The 27962-nt window shown below is 43.1% G+C and overlaps 2 protein-coding genes and 1 non-coding gene across 5 annotated transcripts in view; 1 reads left to right on the top strand and 2 right to left on the bottom strand.

Moving 5' to 3' along the window:
• calb1 (calbindin 1) overlaps positions 1-27962 on the bottom strand; it is a 61600-nt gene that overhangs the window by 10014 nt on the left and 23624 nt on the right. The window contains exon 6 of the mRNA XM_078216011.1: positions 14410-14487. Coding sequence (XP_078072137.1) covers positions 14410-14487 — 78 coding nt within the window. The remainder of the gene's footprint in view (positions 1-14409; positions 14488-27962) is intronic.
• LOC144496247 (U2 spliceosomal RNA) lies at positions 6497-6695 on the bottom strand. The gene has a single exon (XR_013498409.1). It is a non-coding gene; the product is annotated as a U2 spliceosomal RNA (small nuclear RNA).
• Positions 16667-27962, top strand: part of LOC144495692 (uncharacterized) — a 41575-nt gene continuing 30279 nt past the window's right edge. For 2 of the 3 annotated variants that reach the window (XM_078216013.1, XM_078216014.1), the window contains exons 1-2: positions 16667-16736; positions 21499-21616. In XM_078216013.1, coding sequence (XP_078072139.1) covers positions 16719-16736; positions 21499-21616 — 136 coding nt within the window. In that variant the 5' untranslated portion in view covers positions 16667-16718. Of the gene's footprint in view, positions 16737-19765; positions 19844-21498; positions 21617-27962 lie in introns of those variants that run through there. The other variant, XR_013498311.1, reaches the window with a different exon arrangement.

Genomic DNA, 27962 nt, shown 5'->3' with positions numbered 1-27962 from the left:
TATCGGAAAGACATGGCAGACATAACTTTTTCAGTACCAGTTTTCATTTCCTTTGCAGATTCCATACCTGTCAGCTTCTATCAAATTCCTGCATTAGTTCTATTCTTTAGTATCTTTCAATATGCAGCACCTTAGCATATTATCAACTGAAGATGAGCATTTATAGCTGGGAAATATAATAGTTTTCCATTTATTTTTAATCGATAAAGGTTGCTTATCAGATGTGTATTGTTTGTCGTGGGGTAGGGGAGGACCATGGGGATTTGTAATGCTGGTCGTTCGCGGTCGGTGCCGACCAACATGGCCGCTCTACCATTTTATAAAAGCCCGCAACCTGCCCTACTCGGTGGAGGATGTCAGGTCCATAACAAGAAGCTGTTGGGTATGCGCAGAATGCAAACCGCACTTTTACCGACCTGACCGGGCACAATTAGTCAAGGCCACTCGTCCCTTCGAGAGGCTGAGTGTTGATTTTAAGGGCCCCCTTCCCTCAACAGATCGGAATGTGTACTTCCTCAACATCATTGACGAGTACTCGAGATTCCCTTTTGTTATTCCCTGCTCTGATACATCCGCTGCCACGGTTATCAAGGCATTCCATGATCTTTTTACCCTGTTCGGGTACCCCAGCTACATTCACAGCGACAGGGGCTCGTCGTTCATGAGCGATGACTTGAGGCAATACCTGCTCTCATACGGGATTGCCTCGAGTAGAACCACGAGCTACAACCCTAGGGGTAATGGACAGGTGGAACGTGAGAATGCTACAGTCTGGAAGGCTGTCTTACTGGCGTTGAAGTCAAAAAGCCTTCCAGTCTCCCGTTGGCAAGAGGTGCTCCCTGATGCGCTCCATTCCATACGCTCACTCCTGTGTACGGCAACCAATGCTACTCCCCATGAGAGGATGTTTTCATTCCCTCGGAAGTCTTCCTCTGGCACCTCATTACTGTCTTGGTTGACGTACTCAGGACCTGTCCTCCTGCGGCGACATGTAAGGGCCCGCAAGTCCGACCCATTGGTCGAACAGGTCCATCTCCTCCACGCCAACCCTCAGTATGCCTATGTGGCATACCCTGACGGGCGAGAGGACACGGTCTCGATCCGAGACCTGGCGCCAGCAGGGGACGTAGGAACCCCTGTCGCTCCCATACCCCCTGTTACAAACCCCATAACTCTTGTTTCCCCTCCGGACACGGCGCGGGCAGCATCGGGACCATTACTTAACCCTTTTACTCCCGTGTACAGCTTGCCTGAGTCCAGAGGATGGTCGCCACTTCAGGGCGTGTCGGAACTCCATGGATTACCATCACCTCAGGGTCAACCGGCCCGTGAGTCTGTGGAGGAACAGTTGGACATCGCCTTGGGGAGAACGCCACCGCGAGTGCCTACTCCGGTGTCATCGCCGGTATTGAGAAGGTCACAACGATGGTGCGGTCCCCCTGACCGTCTGAACTTATAGACTGATGACAAATTATTCTGTTTTTCTGTACCCCGCCGGCCTTTGTCTTCAAAGGAGGGGTGAATGTGGTGAACCATTGCGACTAAGAGTAGGCGTTACAGCGCTGAGGATCGGATCTTCATTCGATCTGAAGTTCAGCGGCTCCTCAAGGAAAGGATCATACAACCTCGCGCTAGTCCATGGAGAGCTGCGTGTATCTATTAATGATCTGACTATAGTCAATGACCATCCGGGGTTTGTTCCCACTCTTGACCACCACGACCTGCGCTCTCCATGGACTAGCGCTAGGTTGTATGATCCTTTCCTTGAGGAGCCGCTGAACTTCAGATCGAATGAAGATCCGATCCTCAGCGCTGTAATGCCTACTCTTAGTCGCAATGGGCTTGCAGCCTGCCTACTCTTAGTCGCAATGGGCTTGCAGCCTGGCACAAGATTCTGGAACAAGGAGGGTGTGGTGATCTTCAGCGTCGAGAGGCTACAGGCGTTGGGCAATTTGGACGCTGCTGTTCTCCCACAGAAAGCGAAGGGAGTGGCCCACCGTACTGTAGGGTTACACTCCTCAAGTGGACCATGAAGTTTAGTCCGAGAAGTATTGGCGCGCAAAGGTGCGGCAACACTAGGAGCTTGAAACGCTCGTAAACTGTGCCTTGCACCGTTAAAGTTACCACGCAACTCCCTAGCACGGTGACAGACCGGGATCTTGATGCCATAGAAATTGTCTGTTTGACAGGTTGAATCCGGAGTCCACACCGCTTCATAGCGTCTGGGTGGATAAAACTCTGTGCTCCCGCTGTCAAACAGACAATAAATCAAGTGGTCGTTTACCTGAATGTCCATCATAGACTTGTCAAGTCTATGAGGCTTGGCCTGGTCCAGGATGATCGACGCCACCGTTGGTTCATGAGCGCCACTGCAGGCAGCTGAAATCGACGAGGATGTCCCCTGCTGGTCGTTCGCGGTCGGTGCTGACCAACATGGCCGCTCCCATAGGTCGCATGTGGGTGATGGCGCCAAACTCAGTGACCCCTGGTGGTCACACATCTCCGACTCCGTCGACCGTAATGGCGTCGTCCTGGCCTCGCACGTGGACAAAACCCTCGACGACGAAGAACCGGGCGCTGAGGAATCGCAGGCCGCACTGCTGTTCTGAGAAGCAGATTTAGAGCGGCACACTTTCGAATACTGCCCCTTCTTACCGCAGGCGGAGCACAACACAGCTTTAGCGGGACACCGTTGCCGAGTATGCTTCGCTCCCCCACAGAAGTAACACTGCGGGCCGCCCGGAGCTGCTGCCGTCATCTGGCCCGAGTGTGAGCACGCCATTACGCAACATTTCGAACCCGGGGGACGAGGAGGGATTGGCGACTGCTCCTGCCACGTTGTCTCCATGTGGTCTTCAGGATACAATACTAGGCTTTTGGAGGCCGTTTCCAGCATCTCCGCTAGTTCTATTGCCTGGGTGAGGTCAAGATTACCTTTCTCCAGTAGTTTGAGTCGGATGTAAGATGATCTGACTCCCGCCACAAACGCATCACGAGTGAGGTCGTTCATATTCTGCTCTGCCGACACTGCTTTGCAGTTACAGCCCCTGGCTAGCTGTAAGAGCTCGTTCGCGTATTCCTCCATCGTTTTGCCGGACTGCCGTCGTCGAGTGGCTAAGAGGTAACGAGCGTGTATTTCGTTGGGCGGTTTGATATAACGCTTCTTCAGAAGCTCGAGGGCCTTTGTGTAGTTGGTGGCCGCACGGATCGCGAGGTAGACGGTGTCGCTTACCCTCGCATGGAGGACCCGGAGTCTGTCATCATCTGTGGTGACCGCTGCGGAGGCTGCCAGGTAGTCCTCAAAACACTTCAACTAGTGGTAGAAGGTGTTAGAGGCGCCCACCGCACGTGGATCTAGTGTAAGGCGTTCAGGCTTCAATATCTGCTCCATACTCTATTTTTTCGACGAGAGTTTATTTACAGCAAATAAAATTGATGCGCGTTATCACACACGAGCCTTGATGCTCAGGAAATAAAGGCTTTTATTTGCTGTAACAAGGTAGCTACTAATTATATACACGATCCCAGACTGAGGGGTCCCAGACAGAGCAGAGACCTTTATACCTCTCCCAGGAGGCGGAGCCCGACTGGGATGTACCACAATAACTATAATACAAGGTGTAACAACCCAACCCTAACCCCAACAGCAACAAGTAGAACAACCCATCCCTAACCCCAACAGCAACATATATACATACTTGTAGTACTGGCCAGACCCTGGCTCAGTACTATCTAGTGGGAACCAACAGTACTATCTAGTGGGAACCAACGATGGTTCACCACAGTACTCAAACTGACTATGATTCAGTCCCAACTTAAAGCAAGTTTAAGTTTGCTTAAGCCAGTTTCTGTTCCAGAATCTTTCTTTCATAAGTGCAAAGTTCACCAAGAAAGCAATTTCAGCTTAGGTCAGCTATGAGATAGAATAGTATAATACAGCTTGATGCATAGAAGAAAATTTTTAAATGGCAGTAAGTAGGTGAATAGGTCACACCACAGGTTTAATGGTCCGTAACGTCCAGGTTCCAGGGCAGGTATGGGGGGAGGGGGGGGGGTACTCCAAAGGTGCATTGGGGAATTTCCACCCTGTAACCTGCACCCTCCCCCACCCCCCCGCCCCCGCCCCCCAGAGCCCCGGAGGTTTCCAGGGAAGTTTTGCATGGCAATTGCCCGTGAAGTTCCATCTTGCGATCAGCAATTGTGCTGCACTGTCAACCATCTAAAAACGCATTTCAGATCACAAACCTCTGATTGTTCTAACTGTTTACAGGAATCATAGAATCCCTACCGTGCAGGAGGAGGCCATTCGGCCCATTGAGTCAGCACCAACCACAATCCCACCCAGGCTCTATTCCCATAACCTCATATTTACCTTGCTAATCCACCTGACACTAGGGTCAATTTAATATGGCTAATCAATCTAACCTGCACATCTTTGGACTGTGGGAGGAAACTGGAGCACCTGGAGGAAACCCACGCAGATATGGGGAGAATGTGCAAACTCCACACAGACAGTGATCCACGCCGGGAATTGAACCCGGGTCAATTCCTGCATTCAATTCTGCTCCTATGTCTTATGGTCTTATGGAGTCCGAATAATTTTGTATCTATTAATCTTATATCCTATATAGTCAAATTATAGTCAATCTCATGTAAGAATCGACCCCTGACTTTTGATCAAAATAATTCTTAAATATTCATATGCCTTGTGTAAAAGTCGACCACTGACTTTCTAAGGACACTATGCTCCGACTCAGCTCACTGCCCACTCTGTATTTAGAGAAATACAGCAGAGACCAGGATTGGAAGCAGGTGTTTTCTGATCTTTCAGCACTGCTGCTAGATCACAGAGGGCAATTCATCCACTGAGACATCAGGAACTTTAGTAAAAGTTCACTTTCTTGTTGAAATGATGGAGGTAAGTTTGGAACAGTCTGTAGATTCAGTGAGCACCTGCCTATGAATGTGGAGTAACAAGCTGGCTGTGTGAAACGTGAGCATCGGTAGTTGAAAGTAAGTCCCTTGACAGTAAGCCCCTTGAAAACAAATTGGACCAGAAACTGGAAACCCAGCATGGTTCTCTGCTGGCTTTTTTGTTCTATTCATTCATGGGATGTGGGTGTCGCCTGCCGGGCCAACATTTATTGCCCACCTCTAATTTCTCTTGAACTGAGTGCATTTCAGAGAGCATTTTGTTAAGAGTCAATCACATTGCTGTGGGTCTGGGGTCACATGTAGGCCAAGCCAGTTAAGGACAGCAGACTTCATTCCCCAAAGGACATTCATGAACCAGATGGGTCTTTCTGACAATCGGCAATGGCTTCATGGTCATCATGGCTGTGTGCGCCGCAAGCACTGTTAGTTCAAGGCCCCTCAAAAACATTACCTGTGTGAAAGAAAACCCCTTAATTTTTGCCTAAGAAAATAGGTCTCATAGTAAGCAACAGGACACGCAACTTCTCCAACTTTTCAACTTTTAATTCTGTGGAATCAATTATAATTAATTCAAGCATCCAGCCATACAGTCTGCAAATCTTAGTGGAAATGGAGCAAAGGACTTGTAGAGGCCATTTTATGGTTCAGAAAATAGATATCCTCTTTGTCATAATTTTTCTGAAATGCACTGAACTCCTTTTAGTGAGATGTCTAATCCTGAGATTCCCAAACGTTTATCTGCTGAGTCCCTCTTGCCCCAAAATTTTCACACACATATTGGCCTCCCCGCTTCCCTCTTTTTGAGAAAGTAAGGGCAAAATTAGTCTTCATCAATAGTGATACTGAATCGACATTCCTTTTACACTGTTTGACTTTCTTATCCATTTAAGTCGACATTCAGGCATGGTGTAAAAAGGGCTGTTATTTGGTATTCAACGCTACTTCCATTTGTTTGCATAGATAAAGATAGTTTTACTTTCTCAGCTAACATATTATTTAAGACAGAAAACAAAGTAGTACAGTACAGTATCTCACTCGCAGTCACATCCTCCTGTCCCTGACCATGGACCAAATCAGGCAACTCTAGCCTAAGGGGGGGTGTGACTGCCTTCTGGAACAAGGTATCCAGGTAACTTTCCCCTTTCCTGGTGCATCACAGTGTATGCACAGCTCTGTCTCCAGCCCGTTAACTCTGAACCTAAGTTCCTCAAGCTCCAGATGGTTACTGCAGATGTGTTTGCCTTGGATCACATTTGTATCCTTCAGCATCCACATCCTGCAGCTGCAACACATCATCTACCCTGACATCTTTACTGTATTTTTATTAACCAATGAATTCATTTTTTTTAACTAATTCATTTTAATTGATGCATCTAGTCCTGCCTATGCTTATTTTGTATTATTTCAATTGATGTTCTAATGACCCTCTATTGAAATTCCGTGGGGTTTTTTTGTATTTTTATTCCAATTCAATCAAATCAAATCCAATTCAGAGTCTCAACAAGTTGAGACATTCCCGATCCAAGCTGACAAGACAGGGCTCTCGCCTCCTGTCTTGGGCTTGACCTACATGATCCAAGCTGATTGGAGTAGGCATAGCTCCTCCTCCAAGGCTCGATCTCATTTGCATCTTAGCCAAAAGGCTGAGATGCCGCTTTTAAAAATTGCTTCAAATGAAGCTAAAATGTAACCTAATGACTTCAACCAAGCACAGCATGTCGATACTACACTTGATCTTAGCCAAAAGGCCAAGATAAGATAAATTAAAAATACTCACCAATCACCTACCTGCTTCCTGTGATGCCACACCATGATTTTTCTTTGTAACTGTAGCCCTGATTGGCTCCTAGTTACCGGGGGCGGCGGCTGGCGCCATTCTGTGCTCCAAAGTCTCGCTGCTTTATGCCATGCTCACTGCTCCGAAGAATCGTTAACTTGGTGAGGGTTGGTTGAACCCATTTGCTGGAGCACAATTAGTGGAATTTTGTTTTGATTTGGCGAGTTTCAACCACAAACAAGTCTCTATATTCAAACTGCTTTTATACTTGTCTTTTGATGTAAATAAATTATGCAAATCCAGTTTCACGCATACGATGAGGCAAAGTGGATATGTATGTCGACAGCTCTTTGAGATATGTCGGGCTACTTGTTTTGCATTGAAAGCCGGAACCAATCGTGAGATGAGATTTTAGAATTGTCTCTCTAAACAGAGTCAAACCACTGCTGTGGATTCAATTCTCTGTTGGACTCTGCAATTTTGGCCTTTGTGAAAGTGTGCTCAGAAAACGGGTTTGAAATCCCAGCAAAATCCTGCAGTTCATTTGCCTCTCTTTCAGGAAAGCATTGATTGAATTTTGTGCAAAGTTGAGGCAAGTGTCTCAGAATGGCATCTTTAACTTCTCTGATCATTTTCCACTCTGTACCAAAGACAAAGGCAACATAGTTACATTGTCGTGCAGTATATATTCTGTGGAGAAAAGCTTTACGGACAAAACTCTGCTGTTCACGCATGATAAAAATGTTACATTACTTATCTTGCAAAGAAAGTTTAAATTTATTGCCATACAGATAGCCCAACAAAACCTGGAAGTAGTGGTCCAGGAAATGATGATGATTCAGAAAAGCCTCTTCCTTGAGTTTGCAGATTCTTGCTAATAAACGTTACCATGGAACAACCTTGGAACGTTTTTGATTATCGTCATCTGTCCTTTCAGGTGAAAGAGTTTTTATCTGGGAAAAAAAAATCTTATGGATTATTTTTGAGGGCAGGATGTTCAGTCTCCAAGTCACGTGTTAGTTTGCTTGGTTTCATGAACTGGAAGAGGGAAAACACAGACAACACACTGCAGCCAGCATTCTTCATTAGAACCAGAGAATGTGAACTCCATGTTCAGGCAGGAAGGATCCTATTTCCAGCTTTTCCTTTGCCTGGTTCTATTTGTTTCTTCCACATCCTCAGATGTATGCTTCAAAACCATTCTTTCCTAATTATCGGCTACCAAATATCAGAGCCTCCACGGTTATATTGCATTCAGAACACTTTAATGCCACAGATCAGTGAAGATTACAATTTTGGCATGACTTGTCCAGACTATTAGCAAAGTATAGAGAAGAAACACTTCTGAGCTGATGAATGCCTGCTTCTGTTCTTGCTCTGGCTGGTTTTTTCTCTCTCTTGCCGTTTACTGCTGTGGTGACTAGGTTACTTTAAACATTCTGCCGTTGCCTGAATCAGATTGTAACAAGAAGTTGAATTTCCATGGCTTTTCCCTTTTCAGATATTCTGAAGTTTGAATGGTGCTTGGTGCAATAGCACGCAATGTGATAAGGGCAGCCATTTCTCATTTACAGGGATCAACTTAAATCTAGTTTTGCTGGGCCTATTGACATTTTGTTTGTAACAGCACAGACTGCCACTGATGTAACTATATGCCAATTTCCTGCTATGGTAGGCTAGACAGGCAATCAAAATCACAGATTACAATGTTTGAATTCCCTCTAATTTCTAGAAGTTTAAAATTTATTTATTAGCACCACAAGTAGGCTTACATTAACACTGCAATGAAGTTATTGTGAAAATCCCCTAGTCGCCACACTCCAGCGCCTGTTCGGATACACTGAAGGAGAATTTAGCATGGCCAACGCACCTAACCAGCATGTCTTTTGGACTGTAGAAGGAAACTGGAGCACCCGGAGGAAACCCCACGCAGACACGGAGAGAACGTGCAAACTCCACACAGATAGTGACCCAAGCCGGGAATCGAACCCTAGCGTTGTGAGGCATTACTGCTAACCATTGTGCCACCGTGCCGCAGTGGAAGTTGGGCCAGTCAGGGCTGTTTCTGGCAAATAACTGACCACTGTGCACAAGATATTTTACTTGGTGCAACTTCTGTTCCTGGAATTTGTTCCTAAAATCAGCACAAATTCAGACATTGCAAATCGTACTGAGATCGCAACATGAGAACCTGCCCCAATGTATATTTCTTTCATTTTAAAATTAAGTGTGCACAGTGTCTTCAAATATAAGTAATTTCAGACTTTTGACGCACCTCCTTTATACATGGTGGGAGCCATCCTCCCTTCCAGCCTTTGCAGTTTGGGAACCGCTGCTCTATACTCAAAGTGTGACAACACGTTACAAACTGAGTGAATTCAGGAACTTTGGGAGGAAGTACAAAATAAATACTTGGAAAAGAGCATCAAGGTAAGCGAGGAATATCATTCCTTCTCAACCTGGGAATAAGGGAGTGACATATATGTATTTCATTGATGCTTCTAACTAAACTTGAAAAACTTAGAATGAAATAAGCAAATATTTGTAACACTAATGAATATAGTGTCGGGTAGTACATGAAGGTGTCTAATTTGGACACAAGGTAAGTGCATGGCGCATAGTTTCAACTATGCCTTTTTAAAGTTATTAATGAAAAATAAGTTTTAGCTCAATGTTATATTCCCATAAATTAGAAATAATCACACTTTAGACTCAAAATGCTGGTGCTTCATCGATTGTATTTCTTGCTGTTCTCCGTGTTACTGATTGACTCATACATTGTCACTTGACACATGCTCGCAGTGTGACTGTGAAGGTGGCACCCCAGGATATGTATTTACACAACAAATATTTCTTATCTCTTTACAAATAATATAACAATATAACACATTTGCATTAGTGAATGTCATTCCAGGCAACGCCAAAGCTATTCTACTATAGACCGAAGTATATACAGAGAAGCTTTTAACTTTGACTTTTTAAAGCCAGGAATGAAAATGATTGCATGAATATTCAGCTACATTAATGAATGTAATGATAATTGTAACATGAGCCAAATTATTTATTGCACAGATTAATTAACACTCATTTTGTGTTTTCAGGGACAGCATGTCAATACATGTTCGGAAGTTGGCTATCAGGCGGCCATATTAAGAAAAGACTGCTACTGAATGGACAATATATGAAGCAATCGAAGTGGAGGTAAAGATTGGAATATACTGGTCTACGGAGAATATAGGGATCAATAAATCACCTGGCATGTACAAATAATTCCTATTTTGTGATTTCTAGGTGCAAACTGGAAGTATTATTTGCCGAATACCCTTCTCGAGTTACCTATGGAAGCACACTTGCTGCGGTAGGCTGGTTTACCAACAGAAAATACTGTACCTTATCCATGTAAGTGGAACAGATGGATAAAGGGTTGTTAGTGGTGGAGACTGCTATTAAGTCGGAAAGATGTAAATATTAACAGTAATTATACAGGCCACATACACAGCAGTTAAGACCATCTCTCTCATGAGCATTCACACTGGTTCAAGCCCAAATAGGAATTAAGGCTGACTTTGGCTGATTAGATAGTGTCCTGGCATCCAAAATAATGGTATTTCAATTAAGGTAATTAAGGCCTGCTGTCCTGTGCCCAGGAGAATCATTTGCTCTCAGGAAATGGTGGCCACCAGGACTGGCAGCTGTAGAAGTTATTGAATGACAACATTGCCAGCATCAGAGCCATACTTATAAATAGGCTTACACAAGTGGTTACAGGGACCATCTCAAAGAATTAGATTCCCTGAGACAGCATAGGGAGCCATGTTTACAAATTGGCTGCAGAGGCAAGGATTTCAATATTTGACTCCTGGGAATTTCACCAGTTCGATGAGTAAGTAGCCACCACTGCTAATCTTTAACCTGGAGGCACTGTGGAAGCAGTGTCAGTTTCATGAATCACAAGGATCTCTAAGTGCTAGAGGGAAAAAGCTGAGAAGACTGACACCACATTTACTCCAGCAGCATATGTGTTCTATGTCACTTCAGATACATTTGACAATTTGCCATTTTATTGCACAGAAATGAAGTTTCATATTTAAGAAGCAGACTAAAATGAGCACATGTACTCTGAGACTGAATTTACTGTGAAAAATATAACATATTTTATAGCACATTTTACACTCTCAAAACTTCCCAAAACAGTTTACTTTTTGAGTAAAGTACTTTATGCAATGTCATCTCCAAGTATAAATGTGTCCAATACAGGGAACAATCACAAAGCTCACTTGAAGATCTAAGCAATTAAAGTAAACTTAAAGTTTATTTATTGGTCACAAGTAGGTTTACATTAACAGAGCAATGAAGTTACTGTGAAAATCCCCTAGTCACCACACTCCGGCGCCTGTTCGAGTACACTGAAGGAAAATTTAGCGTGGCTAATGCACTTAACCAGCACGTCTTTCAGACTATGTGAGGAAACCCACGCAGACACTGGGAGAATGTGCAGACACTGCACAGACAGTGACCCAAGCCGGGAATTGAACCCGGGTCCCTGGCGCAGTGAGGCAGCAGTGCTAACCACTGTGCCACCCCATGCTTGTGTCTGCATATATGTGGTTGTGCATTATATCCTGTTCTCTTGTGAGGACCATCTCCATGATAAGAATGTGCAGTATACTGTGACATTTTCCCCTTACCTTTACTGGGAAGTACTTCACTGAGACTCCTTCCACATGGCTTTATTGTTGGGAAGGAGGAGCGAGTACAGATAGAGGGAAAATCTCCAAAACCATTTTGCTAAAGGGGGGCACATAATTTTTGACACTTCCTATGTGATCTCCAATCATTTAAAATTCTCCAACTTTTTCCAAACGTATGTGCCCAAATTTCATTATGTGCTCTATTGAGAATACAAAGATGGAAAATGAACAAAAGAAATGACCAGCTATTAGTTATGTTTACTTCCACCTATTCTTTCTTTAACATGCAAAGATTCAAAAATTAACCCATGCTTTTTATTTTGCTTGTTCCACCTACTAAACCATGTTTATTATAAATAGTTTCCTATTTGTAAGTGGAAAAACAATTGTCTTAAAGAACATTTTTTAAAGCATAACTATAAGGCTGATTCCTTAATCCTGAGATGCGTAGGTTAGAGGGATTAGTGTGTAAATATGTAGGGAAACTGGGGTAGGGCCTGGGTGGGATTGTGGTCGGTGCAGACTCGATGGGCCGAATGGCCTCCTTCTGCACTGTAGGGTTTCTATGATTTCTATGAGCTTCGAGCAATCCTGGCAGAGAGCTCTATTTGGAAAATTATTGAACTCAACCAAAATATCAGATTTTATATCCATTTAAATTAAATGGAGAGATCAGTTTAGGTCCCATCAAATGGTGGGGCAAAGCAAGAATCGGCAGAAAGTCTATGGGATGTCCACCGGAATGATATCTAATCTTAGAGCTCTTAACAACAAGGAGAAATATAGAATTTAAGGTGGTATAAAAGCTGTTTTTAAAAAGGAAATAGCTAGATCTTTTGAATTAGTTAGGAATGGGAGAGGTAAGGGATATCACTACAAAATAAAGATAGATTGGAAGTACGCCTATTCACAGAGTATGGATTCACTGCAATCCCTCAAAAGCAAGCTGGGTAGGTTTGAAGAAGCTGAGGAGATCTCATGGCTAGAATTTTCCGGTCTTGCATGCTCCATTACCTCTGCCAGTGAAAACGGAGAATTTGGCACTCAGCCTTTTATTGGCCTTTACAAAGTTGGCTGAGTTCCAGGAAACCGAGTAATGAGGATCAGTTGATTTTCAGACTGGGGATAGCTTTACAGCGGTGTGCCTCAGGAGTATTAGGACCACTGCTTTCCTTGATATATATTAATGACTTAGACTTAGGTGTTCAGGGCACAATTTCAAAATTTGCTGAAGACACAAAAAACTTGGAAGTTGTGAGGAAGATAGTGATGGACTTCAAGAGGACAGAGACAGGCTTGAAGCAATGGGTAGACATGTAGTAGAATAAATTTATCACAGAGAAGTGCGAGGTAATGCATTTTGCTAGGAAGAATGAAGATGGGCAATATTAACTTAAAGGTACAATTCTAAAAAGAGAGACAACTCCAGATAAATGTACACAAATTGTTGAAAGTGGCAGGGCAGGCTGAGAAAGTAATTAAATGGGATCCTAGGCATAAAGCACAGAAGCAAGGAAGCTGTGATGAACCTTTAACTTTAGCAAGGATGTAAAGGCAATTAGAAATGAAACAGAAAAGATTTATGACAATGGTTACAGAGATGAAGGACTTAAGTTACGAGGGAATCATAGAATCCCTACAGTGCAGGAGGAGGCCATTCAGCCCATTGAGCCTGCACCGAGAACAATCCCACCCAGGCCCTATCCCCATAACCCCACGTACCTTGCTAGTCCCCCTGATACTAAGGGGCAATTTAGCATGGCCAATCAACCAAACCCACACATCTTTGGATTATGGGAGGAAACCAGAGATAGCACATTTAGGGAGTTAGCCAATACAGCAGACAAGTGATGTCGGTACTGTCGGTGTGAAATGGAAAACGTGGCTGGAGGAGTTTACAGACAGTTGCGGCCTGTTTCTGTGACGAGGTGGCAAGGGCTCAGGCTCAGAAAACACGGAAACAGGACTTAGTGCTGCTCAATGCAGGTGCTTTGGTGAGGGAAACTTCCAAAATGCTGTCTCCAATGGGAGAAAAGGCAGATTATGAAGGCTCAATGAATGCTTTGAAGGACCATTATGTGGTGATTGGGGGAGGGTGGGGGGGGGGGGGGGGGGGGGGGGGGGGGTTGCAGGGTCACCTGTTTGAAGCAAGCATCAGTCAGATGGATGAAATTATGTCATTACAGATCTGAATAACCAGACATTAGATCAAGTGGTCCAACATTCCAAGTCAGGTAAGTTGAGGTGTAAGCTGCTGGAAAGAGGAGGTAATGTTGAATGACACTTTTAAAAAGGGAGCAGCGGGTGGACGATTTCACATAGTGAAACTTGGTCCCAACTCTGCCATTGGCATGGCAAAAGCTTGAAGTTAATCAAGTGGCACAGCAGAATCCAGATCCAAGCGATTGTAAACAGCAAAAATCTGAGAGTAACTGTTTCAGATAGGGGTGACATGGTGGCGCAGTGGTTAGCACTGCTGCCTCACAGCTCCAGGGACCTGTGTTCAATTCCAACCTCAGGTGACTGTTCGTGTGGAGTTTGCACATTTTCCCCATGTCTGCGTAGGTTTGCTTGTTTTCATTAGAGAAGAAAAAGCTAAGGCGCAATTCAGAGGTGTTCAAAATCATGAGGAGTAAAGATAGGATAGATAGAGAGAGACTGTTTCCTTTCACAGTAGATAAAGAAAACAGATTTAAAATGATTGACAAAAGAATCAAATGGAACAAGGGAAAAAGCTTTTTACACAGCGAGTCCTTATGATCTGGAATGAACTGCCTGAAAGGGTGATCGAGGCAGATTTATTTGTAATTTGCAAAAGGGATTGAGATAGGCACCTGAAAGCAAAATCCTTGCAGGACTAAGGGAGAAAGGGTAGGGGAGAGGGCACAGCTAAAGTTTTCTCGCAAAGAGCCAGCAAGAACTACTTTCTGACCTTCAATGTTCTGTACCAACTATTTTGCAACTAATAAATGTTATGAAAGCAAATTAATAGAATTTCATTCTTACCGTTGTCAGGGTATACTCTTCTAGTTTCACTTCATCAAAGGGTCTGTTTGCTTTCTTTAGTAGATCTCTAAGAAAGCTCTGTTTAAAAAAAGCAGTAATGTGTTGAGATCTCATCAGCTGTTTCTAATGTCAAACACAGTTATACTGAAGTCTATTTTTCTGTATCGATGTGACCCTTGCAGTGTAAAACCATTATCATTTTGTTCTCAGTTATAAACAATAAAAATCAATACCTTGCCAAGTGAAGGCAAGATGGGATAAATATTGAACATGCTTTGAGATATTTGTAACAAATGCATTAGTATATGGACATGACAATTCTTTGTTATTTAGCTATTAGTTAAGTCATTTAAAGAAAGTAGGCCATTGAATGCATAAAACAGCATACAGCAGCGTTTCATAGGACTAAACTAATGCATATCAAATTGTCACTGAATATTTTCTGATTATAAAGCTCAGATTAATTTTGCTTCATTAATTTACCATAAAGATTTGAAATTCATTAGGATTTCAATGATTCATGAAATTGTGACAGATTAAATGCTCTAACTATAACAATAAAACCATATGATATTGAAAGAAGTCTCTCAACACCTGGTAAAAGTCCAACGGTTTTATTTGGAATCACGAGCTTTCGGAGCGCTGCTCCTTCATCAGATGAGTGAAGGAGCAGCGCTCCGAAAGCTCGCGATTGCAAATAAACCTGTTGGACTTTAACCTGGTGTTGTGAGACTTCTTATTGTACCCAACCCAGTCCATGCCGGCATCTCCACATCATATTGTATTGTGCTTTGATGGCATTCTAATCAATATTTAACAATGTGCACAATTGTCCTTTTACCTGAGAGTTTCCAAAATGATTTGATTATAACTTGAATTGAGGCTTCAAAGTTTATTAAAGCTGTGCAAACTTAACTATGCTGCAGGAAGTCTGGTGTCATTGGCTTGTCAGCAGTCCCTTAATTCCAGAATGACATCTACTCAAGATTGCGAATTTCTGTCATAGGTCTTCAGGTGATAGGTCTTCAGCTGATTCTGAACCCACACATCTTTGGGCACATGGGGCAGGACATCCCATGAGGTACTGGGATCCAGAGTGCAGGATCTACTTCCCTTTCTTTCCTTCACTGTAGCTGCTCTGTCTCATTATTAAGATGTTTTGCCCCAAAGTATGATGGACAAGTTGTCGCCGTTTTGAAGAATAGGTAGCCATCTCTTCCCAGTCATGAATATCAATGTTACTGTGCTTTCATTACTTCAGAGTATCTTAGTGCTTTCTTTGACCTCCCCGGAACTTTGGCTGATTGTCAGTTGAGAAACAAGACCTGATTGAAGAGTCACTTTTTAGCTATCTGAACACAGTGACCAATCCAGTGTACTTGAGTTTGTATGAGTTTTGCCTCGATGCTTGTCCAGCTGGCTTCAAAAAGGACACTAGCTTTTGTTTGATGGTTCTCCCATTATAGTAAGAGTTTTAACAACACCAGGTTAAAGTCCAACAGGTTTATTTGGTAGCAAATACCATTAGCTTTCGGAGCGCTGCTCCTTCGTCAGATGGAGTGGAAATGTGCTCTCAAACAGGGCACAGAGACACAAAAATCAAGTTACAGAATACTGATTAGAATGCAAATCCCTACAACCAGCCAGATCTTAAAGATACAGACAATGTGGGTGGACCCATCATTTTGCAATTCTATTCTTCCGCAAGTGAATCACAGTGCTTTGTTTGCTTTTCTATTGGCATTTGCTACTTTTAGTGATCTGTGTATCTGTACCCCCATTCCCTTGGTACCTACAGAGAGAATCTATTGATGCTCCTGGGAGCAAAAAATAAGTCGGGCAGGGGCACTTTATTTTGTGGGAGACAAAATGTCAGCTTCTGGAGGGTGGGATGCTATTGCATTGAGCTCAGGTGACAGCTGTCCAGGGTGGTTGGGGCATGGCTGACCATGGAAGAAAGGGTGGCTGCAGCTTCAGGAATCCAAGTGTAATAGGTGAGCTGCGAGTGGCAGTGGTTCAAGGTCAAAATCACCATCTGAGGCAAATAGAATGATGATGCTGGCTTGCAGGGAGTGGTTGTCTGGCAGGTTGCCTTTTAAATATGGTGGACAGACCTTTGACCCCATGAGGTAAGTGCAGTGTTGCCGACATTCTGCCCACTCCCGCTGCACAATAGGTCATGCTACTTGGCTTTGCATAGCTAATTGCCTGGCTGCTGTGTGATTGCATATGATCAAATATCCTGTCTCTGAGCGGAGGTTCCACTCACTTTTATTCCTGTCAACGGGACATTCACTGCTGCAACAGGTATGCAGTTATTTTCCAAAGTGTACGTGGCCTCCTTTTCCTACTAGCTGATACTTGGCTATATTGTTTATTTGTCCAATACATGCCCATTCTTCACTGTTGCTCTGTCAAAATCCTGGAACTCCCTTCCAAATAGTGCTTTAGGTGTTCATACAACATACGCACTGCAGCGGTTCAAGAAGGCAGCACATCATCTTCTCAAGGGCAATTAGGGTTGGGCAATGAATGCTGGTCTAGCCAGTGACACTCAAATCCCATGAATTAATTTTTAAAAATCTGTGTTAATTATCTTTCTACATTTTGTCACAGTTCTCCTCTATTAATTATACCTCATCAAATTTTGAATATGTACTTCCAATTCTTGAGTCAATATTGTTTATATAGATTTGAACAACAGTAGTTCCAGCACTTCCCAACATTTGTCAATCTGTAACAACCTTCAACTACTACATTCTGTTTCCTGTTTTGTGGCCAGCTTGCTATCCATGCTGCTACTCTGTACCCCCACTTGTTCTTAGATTGGTCATTAGTCTATTATGCCTTCAGGCTTTTCAAAATCCAAAATATTACACAACATTATCCTATTCTCCTAATCCTCAGGCTTGCTACTTTTTTGAGAACATTCTGTGACTCCTCTTTGGATTGATACTATCCTTAATTTCTTTTGTAAGCCATGGTTGGGCTGCTTTTCTTGTGTTTTTGTGCCAGAAAGAAAAGGATGTATAACTGTTGCAATGCATACATTTGTTCTTTAAATATTAGCCATTGCCTATCCACCATCATGTCTTTCAATGAAGTTCCTCAATCTATCTTAGCCAACTCATGCCTCATACATTCATTTCTTTTGTTTATGTTCCTTTTGTTCATGACCTGCAATATTTAGTTGCTTGGCCTATTCTTTATGTCGCCACATTTCAATTTTTCATCCTTCACCTGGTTCCTTGGTATGTGGTTATTGCCTCCAATTCCCCCGTTATATCTTGGATGTTGTGTATATTGCTGTATATGCGGATTAATTCATTTTAATAGCTGCGCCTTTTACTTCAATTTTAACAACCCTTTCATACTTCTGTTTTATCTTTGTATGGTAGTAACCAGAACTGTGGTGCTTAGTTTAAGTGTATTTGCATCAGTGACTGGAAAGAAACAGATTGGCACAGTGGTCAGGCCGACTGCCTCACAGCGCCAGGGACCGGGTTCATACTCCAGCCTTGGGTGACTAGATGTGTGGAGTTTCCCCATGTCTGCGTGAGTTTCCTCCGGGTACTCTGGTTTCCTCCCACACTCCAAAGTTCACACTCCAAAGATGTGCAGTTTAGGTTGATTGGCATGTAAATTAGGTAAATTGTCCCTCAGTGTCAGGGAGATTAACTGGGTAATTATGTATGGTTACGGGGATAAGGCCTGGGTGGGATTATTTTCAGTGCAGGCTCAATGGGCCGAATGGCCTCTTTCTGCACTGTAGGGATTCTATGACTCACTACTTTTGGCTTACTATTGACCTATTTAAATACATCCCAACATCTGATTTGCTTTGCTCATTTCTATTTAGCATTGTAATGATTGCTTCTAAATTTATCATCAATGGTCCCAATCTCTCTTATTTCCAATGCATCTTATTTTATTTCTGTTTAATTAATACTCTTATGGATATTTTATTCCCATGTGTAACATTTTCATTTCACTATGTTGAAGGTGGCTCGCCACCACCTTCTTGAGGACAATTAGGAATGGGCAATAAATGCTGGCCTATAGCCAGTGACGCTCATGTCCGGTAAAAGAATAAATTATCACTTATTCCTAAGTATATTCATAACCTCCTGTAACTTGCCCAGTTCAGCTTTGGAATCTATCACATTATTGATAGTTCAATTTAATTAAATTAGTTAATATAATTATCACCTGCAAATGTAGCCACTGTGCTTGCAATTTGTTGCTCCACATTATTTGTAAAAATATTAAACAAATGAGATTCCCAAGCAGACTCCTGTGAGACGTCCCCCACTTATAACAATCTCCCAGACTGTTAGCCTCCCACTGAACACACTTCTCAGCTGCATCTCTGTCTACAGCTTCAGCTAATGGTCGCCCCCTCCTCTGCTTCTGCACCTTGGTACAGTTGAGCACACCAATCCTGCTTGACCTGGATGTTAGCCCCACTGCATGTTCTACACCACAAGAAATCAACTAATACACAAACACCCATGTATTTGCTATTTTGCAGACAGAATTAAATATAGAAATTTATGGCGGCCACTCAGTCTGTGTCAGCTGAAAAAGCTCTTCCCCAACCTAATTCCAATTTCCAGCTCTTTGCCCATAGCCTTCTGGGAAATACCATTTCGAGTGCAGAGCCATACAATTTTTAAATGTGATGAGGGTTTTGCTCCTTGCTTTAAGGCAATGAATTCTTGAACCCCATAACCCTTTTGGTGAAAACAATTCTCAACATCTCCCTGGTCCTTCCACTAATTACTTCAAATCGATGCCAATTGATTATTGACTAAGAGGAATAGGTCCTTCCTATCCACTCTATCTTGGTCTCTTCTAATTTTTATACACTGCAGTTAAATCTCCTGTTACGCTCTATATTCCAAAGCACTCCTGCCTCTCCAATCAAATGATATGATCATATTTCACCTGTAATGTGATGATCTGTGTGCAGAACTTCAACTGTGGCCTAACTAGTGTTTTGTACAGTTCTAGTGCAACCTCCCTTCTCTTATGTTCTGTGCTTCAGCAAATAAAGAAAAGTCTCCCACATGCCTTCTTAAATACCATGGCCGGAATTCTCCAATATTGTATACCTCACCACCACTGCCAGTGACAATGAAGAATTTACTACTCAACCAAATCTTCATTCACAGCAGCAGGACTGGAGAATCTCAGCCGCGGAAAAGGTCAGAGCATCCCGGTCCATATCTATCCATCCTGTCACCTTCAGGGATCTGTGCACATACACTTCAAAGACCCTTTAATCCACTGTACTTCTCAGTTTCTTATCATTTATTGCGTAGAACGTGAAGCTTGAATGTACACTGAGATCTAGGGAAAATAAATCTCAGAAGGCGAGAATTAAACCCTGGAGGTGTCCAAGTAGGGGTGACATTTGGGAGAGATTTCCAAGGTGAGTTCTTCAAACATGGAGATTGAGAACCCTCGTGAGAAAGAGAATTTTAGTGAAATCTGTTGGTTCATGACATGGTGAACTTCTGGATGGGTTGTTGAGAAATCCTTAAAATCTGCTTTGGAATGTGGTGTGTGTGACCACAGTTCGTCACCTGTACTGCATACTTACCCTGAATATTAGAGTATAAGATAGATATGATAAATTGTTTTATCTTTCCAAATTTGTATGTGTCTGTGAAGGGATGGCTGGAATGAAGGAATCATGAATGTTTGAACCATTTTCTTGTGTTCATATTGAGATCTTTCCAACCTTATTGTCTGGGTGATATAGTGCATTTTTTTTGTTTAATAAGTACGTTATCCTTTGTGTTAAGTTTATCAGTAGACTCCTGTAAACTTGTTTAGTAACTTACCTCCATGGTTTCTAAAAACAAAGAAAAGTTAGGATCTACCAAGCCAAGTTTCACTCAGGGATTGGATTGTCCAGGGTTAACATTAGCTGGGATTGTAGCACTGACAATGTGCCAACTTCCTGCTGTCTGCTCAATTCAATGATTTCATTGCCCAACCAGCACTATGTTATTGATTGGCTGTAATTATTAATAGAGGGGCTAATGTTGTGAGTGGCAAGCACCTGCATTGCTTAAAGCTAGCCTGCATCTTCTAAAAGGGAGGTGGATTGTGGCTGGATTGGGTCCTGGCAGTCATGCATGAAGTAAATCTGACCTGGGTAACATTGAAGAATGGTGCAACATGAGAAACACTGAGGAACATACAGAGAGAGAAAGTATTAAGAAGATTAGCATTCTTGAAAGTGAATAATTCACTAGGATCAGGTGAAATGTACCCCAGGCTGTTAAATGAAGCAAGGAAGGTCAAACATAGCAAAGGATTACGATAAATGGGAGGATACTGAGAGATATAGAGGAAGTGAGGGACCTTAGAGTGAATGTCCACACATTCCTGAAGAGAGCAGGACAGGTTGGTAAGGTGGTTAAGAAGATACATGAGGCAGAGTATAAGGGCAGGGAGGTAATGCTTGAAATTTATAAAACATTAGTGAGGCCGCAACTTGAGTACTGTGTGCAATTTTGGTCTCCTCATTAAAGGAAGGATGTAATTGGTTCGAGAGCATATAGAGGAGATTGACGAGAGTCATAGAATCATAGGATCCCTACAGTACAGATGTTGCCATGACTGGAAAATTGCAACTATGAGGCAAGATTGGATCACTGGGGTTGTTTTCTTTGGAAGAGACGAGGCCGAGGAGAGATTTGATTGAAATATACAAACTTGAGGGGCAAGATAGAGTGGGTGGGAAGGGCCTTTTTACTTTAGAAGAGAGGTCAGTGACTAGGGGTATAGATTTAAACTGATTAGCAGAAAGATCAGAGGGGAGATGAGGAAGGCTTTTTTCACCCAGAGGGTTGTGGGGGGTCTGGAACTCGCTGCTTGAAAGGTAGTAGAGGCAGGAATCCTCAACTCATTGAAAAGGTGTCTGGATATACACCTCAAGTGTGGTAACCTGCAGGGCTACGAACCAAATGCTGGAAAATGGGATCAGGCTGGCTGGTCAGTTTTCCAGCCAGCGCAGACACGATGGGCCAAGTGGCCGCTTTGTGTGTCATAAACTTCCTGTGATTCTATCTGCAGTCACCAATCCTGGAAATAAACAGCCTTCTGTCAGCTATCCTGAGACCACTGGAGCAGCACTGTGTAGAGCCCCTTGGACAGGCAAAGACACATGGAAGGCTGGCACAAAGGGAACAAGGTAAGTAGTTGATATTTGCATGTAATATGAAATGATTTGATGTATAAATTTGATTTGGTATATTTATTTTTGTATTGTTGTCAGGTGGATACGTGATGCTCAGTGACAGAGGGAAGGCATGGAGTGGGCCTGTTTTTGAATGGAGGATTGATGTTACTGGTATTACACTTGGATGAGGCCAGTCAGAAATGGACTGTACAGGCTGCCTTTTCCTTTCCTCACCAATCTCCTCCTCCTCATACAGCTGCTCCTCAGCTGTTCACCATTGAGCTGGTGACAAGGGCTGCCCATTTACAATGGCAAACTTAATCTTGATACCCACTCTGCCGTGTACTGCAGGCCTCCTCCAGAACAGTCCAGACAGTAGAAACATTGGGCAGATTCTCCAACCCCTCCTGCTAGCAGGATCATCGCTTCCCACTTAAATCAATGGGATTTGAATGAATCATCGCATCCACCATGGGAACACCTGCTGTGGCAGGGCCGGAAAGTCTTGGCAATTGTTTCAGCTTCCAAATGATCAGTATTTTGTGTGGCTGCATGGCCTGCTGCATATGGATGCGTGACTTGCAGACCGGAATGATCAGACATGCAGTCAGTGATAACCCTTGCCATCTTTAGTTTGCTGAGATGTCTCAAATGTAGCTGGGCCAACGGAGTGCCACAGAATGAAGATTTTAATGGCTGCAGCTGATATGTGGCACCCAGAAAGTGGTGTACATACAGCCTGCAAGCTTAGTGAAGTCACGTGCCCACTCTGCTTGTTTCTCTCTGGAAAGAGAGAATGAAATGTATTTAGCACTCTCTGAATAGTGATGTCCCTTTTGCAACATTGAACAGTAAATTGTTCTACTCTAGCCTGGAACCATCCCGACATAAACAAGTTCATCGTCACTATCGCCTTAGAGTCATAGAGGTTTACAGCATGGAAACAGGCCCTTCGGCCCAACTTGTCCATGCCGCCCTTTTTGTTAAACCCTTAAGCTAATCCCAATTGCCCGCATTTGGCCCATATCCCTCTATACCCATGTAACTATCTAAATGCTTTTTAAAAGACAAAATTGTATCCGCCTCTACTACCTCTGGCAGCTTGTTCCAGACACTCAAAACCCTGTGTGTGAAAACATTTCACACAGAGGGTACTTTTGTATCTCTCCCCTCTTACCTTAAACCTATGCCCTCTAGTTTTTGACTCCCCTACCTTCTATCTGACCGATGAAACCAAGCATGCCAAATGCCTTCTTTACCACTCTGTCCACCTGTGACTCCACTTTCAAGGAGCTATGAACATGTACCCCTAGATCTCTTTGTTCTGTAACTCTCCTCTTCTGTAACTCTGAGTAAGTCCTGGCCTGGTTCAATCTACCAAAATGCATCACCTCGCATTTGTCTAAATAAAACTCCATCTGCCATTTGTCAGCCCACTGGCCCAATTGATCAAGGTCCCCTTGCAATTGGAGATAACTTTCTTCACTGTCCACTATGCCACCAATCTTAGTGTCATCTGCAAACTTACTAACCATGCCTCCTATATTCTCATCTAAATCATTAATATAAATGACAAATAACAGTGGATCCAGCACTGATCCCTGAGGCACACCGCTGGTCACAGGCCTCCAGTTTCAAAAACAATTCTCTACAACCACCCTCTGGCTTCTGTCAAGAAACCAATTTTGTATCCATTTAGATACCTCACCCTGGATCCCATGAGATTTAACCTTATGCAACAACCTACCATGCGCTACCTTGTCAAAGGCCTTGCTAAAGTCCATGTAGACAACATCAACTGCACTGCCCTCATCTACTTTCTTGGTTACCCCTTCAAAAAACTCAATCAAATTTGTGAGACATGATTTTCCACTCACAAAGCCATGCTGACTGTCCCTATTCAGTACTTGCGTCTCTAAATGCCTGTAGACCCTGTCTCTCAAAATACCTTCCAACAATTTACCCACCACAGATGTGAGGCTCATTGGCCTGTAGTTCCCAGGCTTTTCCCTGCAGCCCTTTTTAAACAAAGGCACAACATTTGCCACTCTCCGGCTTTGTGTGACTTCTGTTGACTCTCCCAGTTATGCTGTAATCCAACGGACTAGTGCACTCATGTCTGAAATCAGCCAAACATCACTCAGTATCTGCCACAGCACTTCCTGTGGACCTTTGTAACTTTAAACAACTATAGAAAGTATCATACATTTTTTAAAATTATTATTTAATCGTGGGACATGGGCGTCACTGGCTGGCCAACATTTATTGCCCATCCCTAGTTGATATTGAGGAGGTGGTGGTGAGCTGCCTTCTTGAATCACTGCAGTCCATGTGTTGTAGGTTGACCCACAATGCCGTTAGGGAGGGAATTCCAGGATTTTGACCCAGCGACTGCAAAGGAACAGAGATATATTTCCAAGTCGGGATGGTAAGTGGCTTGGAGGGGAACTTGCAGGTGGTGTTGTTCCCATATATCTGTTGCCCTTGTCCTTCTAGATGGAAGTGATCGTGGGTTTGGAAGGTGCTGTCTAAGGATCTTTGGTGAATTTCATTAGCAGAATTGAAGCTATAGCTAAAAAAAATGAACCAATAGCTAATATATAAGTAGTTCATGGTTCTTTTAAATAGCACTGCTGATGAATCCTTCCTGTTGTATGCTCAGCTGTGTGAGCTTAAGATAAAACATTAACTAGAGCATCGAGCTCCAAAATGGCACTGTGAATGTCAAATCAGCATTGCCTGCTGTTTGACAGAATCATCATCTGCCGGTTTTGCATACTTCTGGGAACAATCAATGCATGTGTGCTGATATCCATCACCAAGCTATGATTCACTTCAAAAGTATGTGCTCTACTTAGATGCTATTGCTAAGCTCTCGGGTGATTGTAGCACCAAAAGACAGATACGTACAATGCCAATTTATCACCAATCTTCTTTGGTCCTCACCAGAAACACTACACCTTTGCCATTGCCCTCCCTGTTTATTTTTTCCACATAGTTTGCAAACTCAGAATCCTAGTTGACTACTGTCCATCATAAAGACTGCTGTCTTCTATCTCACATGTCTCTGGCCCAGCCACTGAAACCTTCAGGTTTGACTATTCCAGCATTCTGCTTGCTGACTTCCCATTTTCTATACTCTAGAACCCTGCCATCCAGATCCTATCCCACTGTAAACCCTCGCTTCATTCCAACATTGATGGCCGTGCTTTACGTCATTTAGAGCCCTGATCTGAACATTTACTCTACAACTCACCCCCGATCTACTTAAGTTCTTAAAATCCAACTTTTACTCGAGGGTTTTGACCAGTCTTCCTTCTTTGCTTCAGCATCTATTTTTGTCTGGTTATGCCTCTGTGAATGGGATGCTTTTCTATGTCAAAAATGTCTAAAAAATACAAGCTGTTTATGCAGAATCCTTGTTAATCTAGGTTAAAAACAGGTGAAATTTCCAGTCCTTATTCTCGGTAAATTCCACGAGGTATATCACCACGGTTTAACATCACTTTCTTAATCAGTACTTGCAGCAGCATTCCTTTCCTCTAATTTCACATTCCTGCATCATTTTGCCTAAGAAACTGTCTTAATTTTGCATTATAGTCTTTCACGTAGAACTTCATTGAAAGCTTTCCATGTGTTCGTGTACATATTAAGCTGGATGCCCCATCGATTTTTTTTTTGGACTTCCACTACTCTCGCAACAAAAAACAACCTACACTTGATATAGTAAACTTAATGTAGAGTAATATCCCAAAGCACTTAATTGATAATGGTATAATCAAAAAACAAGCAAAAAAGGAACTATTGGGAAGGGTAACCGAAAGCTTCGCTGAAGCTGTGAGTTTTGCAGAGCATTTTAAAGGAAAAGTGGAGAGGAGATGGAGCTTGTGGTGAGAATTTGAGTGCGAGGCCGAGGTGATGGAAGGCAAGGCACCAATGGTGTAGAAAAGTCAGAGGAAAGGTTAATTTGAGCGCTGGAGTTGTAGAGCTGCAGATTACAGAAATAGGGATAGGCCAGACCCTGAAGGGCTTCAAGGACAAGAATTAAATTGTTTCAGTCAAGAAGTATTTATTTAGATGATAATTCTTGAGGGATTGTGCTGATCTTTTCATGGTTATTTCCTGCAAAAAAACACTTAAACTCATATAATTTTAAGCATGCTGCTGAATGATTAAGCTATTTAGGTGGCATTTTAAACGTTCTGAACTACTTCCAGTGAGACAATCTCACTTCCCATGGTTAAAACATTATTATTCTAAATACCATCAGCATTCAACCATTGTACTCACTGCCAAACAACAAAGAACAATACAGCATAAGAACAGGCCCTTCGGCCCTCCAAGCCTGTGCCGCTCCCTGGTCCAAACTAGACCATTCTTTTGTATCCCTCCATTCCCACTCCGTTCATGTGGCTATCTAGAGAAGTCTTAAACGTTCCCAGTGTGTCCGCCTCCACCACCTTGCCTGGCAGCGCATTCCAGACCCCCACCACCCTCTGTGTAAAATATGTCCTTCTGATATCTGTGTTAAACCTCCCCCGCTTCACCTTGAACCTATGACCCCTCGTGAACATCACCACCGACCTGGGGAAAAGCTTCCCACCGTTCACCCTATCTATGCCTTTCATAATTTTATACACCTCTATTAAGTCTCCCCTCATCCTCCGTCTTTCCAGGGAGAACAACCCCAGTTTACCCAATCTCTCCTCATAACTAAGCCCCTCCATACCAGGCAACATCCTGGTAAACCTCCTCTGTACTCTCTCCAAAGCCTCCACGTCTTTCTGGTAGTGTGGCGACCAGAACTGAACGCAGTATTCCAAATGCGGCCAAACCAATGTTCTATACATCTGCAACATCAGACCCCAACTTTTATACTCTATGCCCCGTCCTATAAAGGCAAGCATGCCATATGCCTTCTTCACCACCTTCTCCACCTGTGACGTCACCTTCAAGGATCTGTGGACTTGCACACCCAGGTCCCTCTGCGTATCTACACCCTTTATGGTTCTGCCATTTATCGTATAGCTCCTCCCTACATTATTTCTACCAAAATGCATCACTTCGCATTTATCAGGATTGAACTCCATCTGCCATTTCTTTGCCCAAATTTCCAGCCTATCTATATCCTTCTGTAGCTTCGTAAATATTCAGCTATTAGCTCTAGGTCCATAGATTTAAAATAAGTGTTCTTTCAATGTATTACTGCTTAATTTTTACCTGTGTGTTCAATACTTTGATATACCATCCACAGATCATAGAATCATAGAATCCCTACACTGCTGAAGGAGGCCATTCGGCCCATCGAGTCAGCACCGAGTCTTACCCAGGCTTACCCCCAACCTCATGTATTTACCCCACTAGCCTATATATCTTGGGACACTATGGGGCAATTTAGCATGGCCAATCAATCTAACCTGGACATCAGATGGAGAAGAGAGAGAGAGAGAAAATGTAAATCTGTGCTTTCCATTGGCCTTTATTAATGGAATTGGGAACTTCATGAAAAGGGGCGGCACGGTAGCACAGTGGTTAGCACTGCTGCTTCACAGCTCCAGGGTCCCGGGTTCGATTCCCGGCTCGGGTCACTGTCTGTGTGGAGTTTGCACATTCTCCTCGTGTCTGCGTGGGTTTCCCCTGGGTACTCCGGTTTCCTCCCACAGTCCAAAGATGTGCGGGTTAGGTTGATTGGCCAGGTTAAAAAATGTCCCTTAGAGTCCTGGGATGCGTAGGTTAGAGGGATTAGCGGGTAAAATATGTGGGGGTAGGGCCTGGGTGGGATTGTGGTCGGTGCAGACTCGATGGGCCGAATGGCCTCCTTCTGCACTGTAGGGTTTCTATGTTTCTATGAAAACAGTGATAGAAAGACGACACTGAAAGAAAATGACAATTTTCTTTGTATAGAGTTCTGTTGGCTCCATAGCAACTAAATTGTTGCTGCCCTCTTGTGGACGTGGTGTATGTCAGTAAACTGTAAAGTCAGTTATTTCTGTGCACGGTTAGTAACATGGTAGCCATGCACTTGTCTATAATGTAATGAATTGTGCCAGTGTACATTTCCTGTCCAACATCTTTCTCCATTTCCTGTCATCACACTTCCAGTTTCAATTTCTGCATTGGAAATCTTTTTTTAAAAGAACAACAACAATATGCAATTCTACAATGCCTTTAATGTAATCAAACAGCCTAAGGCACTTCAAAGGAGTATCAAAATACAAAAAAAGCAAAATACCGCTAATGCTATAAATCCAAAATGAAAGCAAAATAAGCTGGAAATACTCACAGGTCAGCCAGTTTCTGTGAAGAGCGAAACAGAGGCCCAAATATTCCGATATCCGTATCAAGGGTTAAGTAGGGC

This window comes from Mustelus asterias, chromosome 7 (genome assembly GCF_964213995.1).
Source record: "Mustelus asterias chromosome 7, sMusAst1.hap1.1, whole genome shotgun sequence".
NCBI lineage: Eukaryota > Metazoa > Chordata > Chondrichthyes > Carcharhiniformes > Triakidae > Mustelus > Mustelus asterias.
The sequence above is the reverse complement of the archived record's forward strand: the minus strand, read 5'-3'. Positions and strand labels throughout refer to the sequence as shown.